The 2,656-nt window shown below is 39.5% G+C and overlaps 1 protein-coding gene across 1 annotated transcript in view; it reads left to right on the top strand.

The window, feature by feature from the left end:
• STKLD1 (serine/threonine kinase like domain containing 1) overlaps positions 1-2,656 on the top strand; it is a 12,052-nt gene that overhangs the window by 933 nt on the left and 8,463 nt on the right. Inside the window, exons 3-6 of the mRNA XM_005421264.1 lie at positions 232-276; positions 1,582-1,656; positions 2,267-2,371; positions 2,558-2,628. Coding sequence (XP_005421321.1) covers positions 232-276; positions 1,582-1,656; positions 2,267-2,371; positions 2,558-2,628 — 296 coding nt within the window. The remainder of the gene's footprint in view (positions 1-231; positions 277-1,581; positions 1,657-2,266; positions 2,372-2,557; positions 2,629-2,656) is intronic.

Here is a 2,656-nt window from a genome sequence, read left to right as displayed (position 1 = left end):
GGGCTGCAGCCTGGTGAGGTCCCCTCAGTGTTCTCACCTCAGCTCAGTGCAGAAACACCGTCTGTCACACAGCTTTGTTTTACCCATCTCCTGACACCAAAACTGCCCCAAACATGAGACATTTGACCTATCGTTGAAAATTGATGTCATTTGCACCTTGGTAAGAGTATTCTGGCTCAAAATTCCCTGGTGTTTCTGTTACAGTCTCAGCCGTGTCTTTTGTTGGTGCAGGTTGAATGCATTGACCGACACCAAGCAAATGTGGCCTTGAAGGAGGTATTGGTGCAGTCTTTTCTTTACTACTTCACTTACAAAGACCAAAGTCTTGATAGAACCAAGTCTTTTATCTACAAGGATTAGCTGGGTAAATAAGTAAATCAGGTAGGACTATTTGTGGGGTGTGCTCTCTGCCCTCTGCTTGGGCTTAGGCCAGGGTTTGTATTAATTGTTGTTATTTGTGGATATGTACATTCAAATGGACAGCTCTTCTCAGAGGATAGTTCTTTCTCAGAGTTATTATTTGTTTTGTGAAGCCAAAGGACAAAACTCATCCTTTTGGCCTTTAAGCTGAAGGAGAACCTTGGTCTGTTTGTAGTTTATTATTAATAACTCGATGTCTAGATAACATATTTCATTATATGCTCATTTCTCAGAGTTGAACATTTTTATTGTGAATGATTTTCTCCCTTTGTTGTACCCTCTTTTTTTTTTTTTGGTGCAAACTTTGTCATAATGCCTTGAGTAAGAAGCATCAGAAATACTCTTAAAAGACCAAGAATGGTTTCAATAAAATAGTGGAATAGCACATGATGGATGAGTCTCCCAGTGCCCAGTATGCACGGCATCTGGAGTTGGAAAAGAAGAAGAATAAATGCCTGTGCAGATATTTTATCCTGGTCAGACCTTTCTGACCTCTTTCTGTACCAAATATTGCATTACCAGTAAAACTTGTTCCAATTTTTCTATTGAAATAAATATTGAATTACATCTATTAAAATAAATGCAGTTGTGCTATTTGGGAGCCTGGCTCTTTTTAGCTTTTTCTGTTGTGCCTGCACAGCCACAAACACAACTACAAGAGGGTAACCTGAATTCTTTTTATCTTCCACATAATCAGCAAATTTGCTGAAGTGGTGAGGATTTGTTAGAGCCCTGCACAGAAACCACCTTCAAGGAGATAAAAATCTCTCCTACCATTGTATTTGCTGAGGTTCAAGCTTGCATAGAGCTTACAGGAAATAATGGCTGCACTTGAAAAATCGTCCTGACTTAGATTCTAAGAAATGTTTTCAGGTTAGGATGTTAGGAACTGAAGAAGGGGGTGGTTCACACATCATCTCCCTGTGGATCAGTTTATATCTCTGAATCTCACAAGGCTGTTGCAGCACTGGGTGAAATATTTTCCTTCTTTCCACATTTGTGTATGCAAATATTTAACAGAGCTGTCACTTTGGAAGAGTTGGATCAGAAATGTGGCATGAACAAGTGAGGAACTGGCTTTGGGTGTTACTTAAGGTCCTGTTAAAGGGTAAGACTGTGTAGCTATAGAAAGCTGTCTCTATTTTATCTTTTTCTGTGCAGGCAATGGATTTGCTAAAACTCTGCCATGTTAACATCTGTACTTACAAGGAATTGTTCCTGACTTGGAATAATGAGGTGAGAATGGAACAGGATTAGTTAAACTGGAATGTGTGGTTTATGTTCCAGGCACACGAGCCTGTTCACAGATTTACATTTGGGGTCATTGGGGTGAGATGCTAAAAAAGAAGGTTTTTTGATTTGGAACAATCCTGATTTTTTTTTTTTTTGGCTCCTGAATACACACACTAAAAAGCTGTGAATATGTATGGATTGGAGTCACATGGCAGACTCCAGATTCTGATGGGAATTAGTGTGCAATTCTGATTTTCATGCCTGCATGAAAACCCTTCTACAGGGGACCACAAGAAGCTGAAAGCCCTGACTTACTTATTGGCAGATTTTCTTCAGTGCTTGGACAGGACCTCTGATGATTTTATGGATGTATAATTTGATTTTAATCATCCTATACAGCTTCAGATAAGGTGCTTGATAGTGGTGGTTTGTTTTATTTGCTAAAACAATGAGCATGCTGTATTTTTAATTAAAGAAATTAAATATTTTCTCTTCTGGGAGAGAATAATCACCTCAGAACCCTTTTGTACTGTGAACATCACACCCACCAGTTTGGTTTTGACTCTGTTAGCTGCAAACAATTCAGCAATTTTGGTGCAATGTTTTATTGCAGGTCTCATCTCTGTTCCTCTGCCTGGTAATGCAGCACTCAGGCCAAGGAGATCTCTCAGCTCTAATCAGGGAAAAGAGGCAGAAGTCAGAAAAGATATCAAACATGGTAAAAAGTACAGAAGAGGCACCTGTTTGAACTGAGAGACTTGTTGCTTTTATGGTATTCCTTCTTTCTGAAAATCCTCCCTAGAGCCTTCAAAGCACAGCAGGGTGGTTTTGGAAGCTCACTTCTGAAAGATATTTGAAAGTTCCTCAGTTTGTGTTACACTTTCATGTCTGCTTCCCTCCACAGGTGGTTCAGAAGCTCCTGGGACAGATGGTGGATGCTTTGTTTTACATACACAAACAAAATATTTGGCACAGGTGAGCAGAAATCTCATTTTCTTTGTCT

The sequence above is a fragment of the Geospiza fortis genome, unplaced genomic scaffold (assembly GCF_000277835.1).
Source record: "Geospiza fortis unplaced genomic scaffold, GeoFor_1.0 scaffold27, whole genome shotgun sequence".
Lineage (NCBI taxonomy): Eukaryota > Metazoa > Chordata > Aves > Passeriformes > Thraupidae > Geospiza > Geospiza fortis.
Note: the sequence above shows the minus strand (reverse complement) of the source record. Positions and strands in the feature narration are given on the sequence as shown.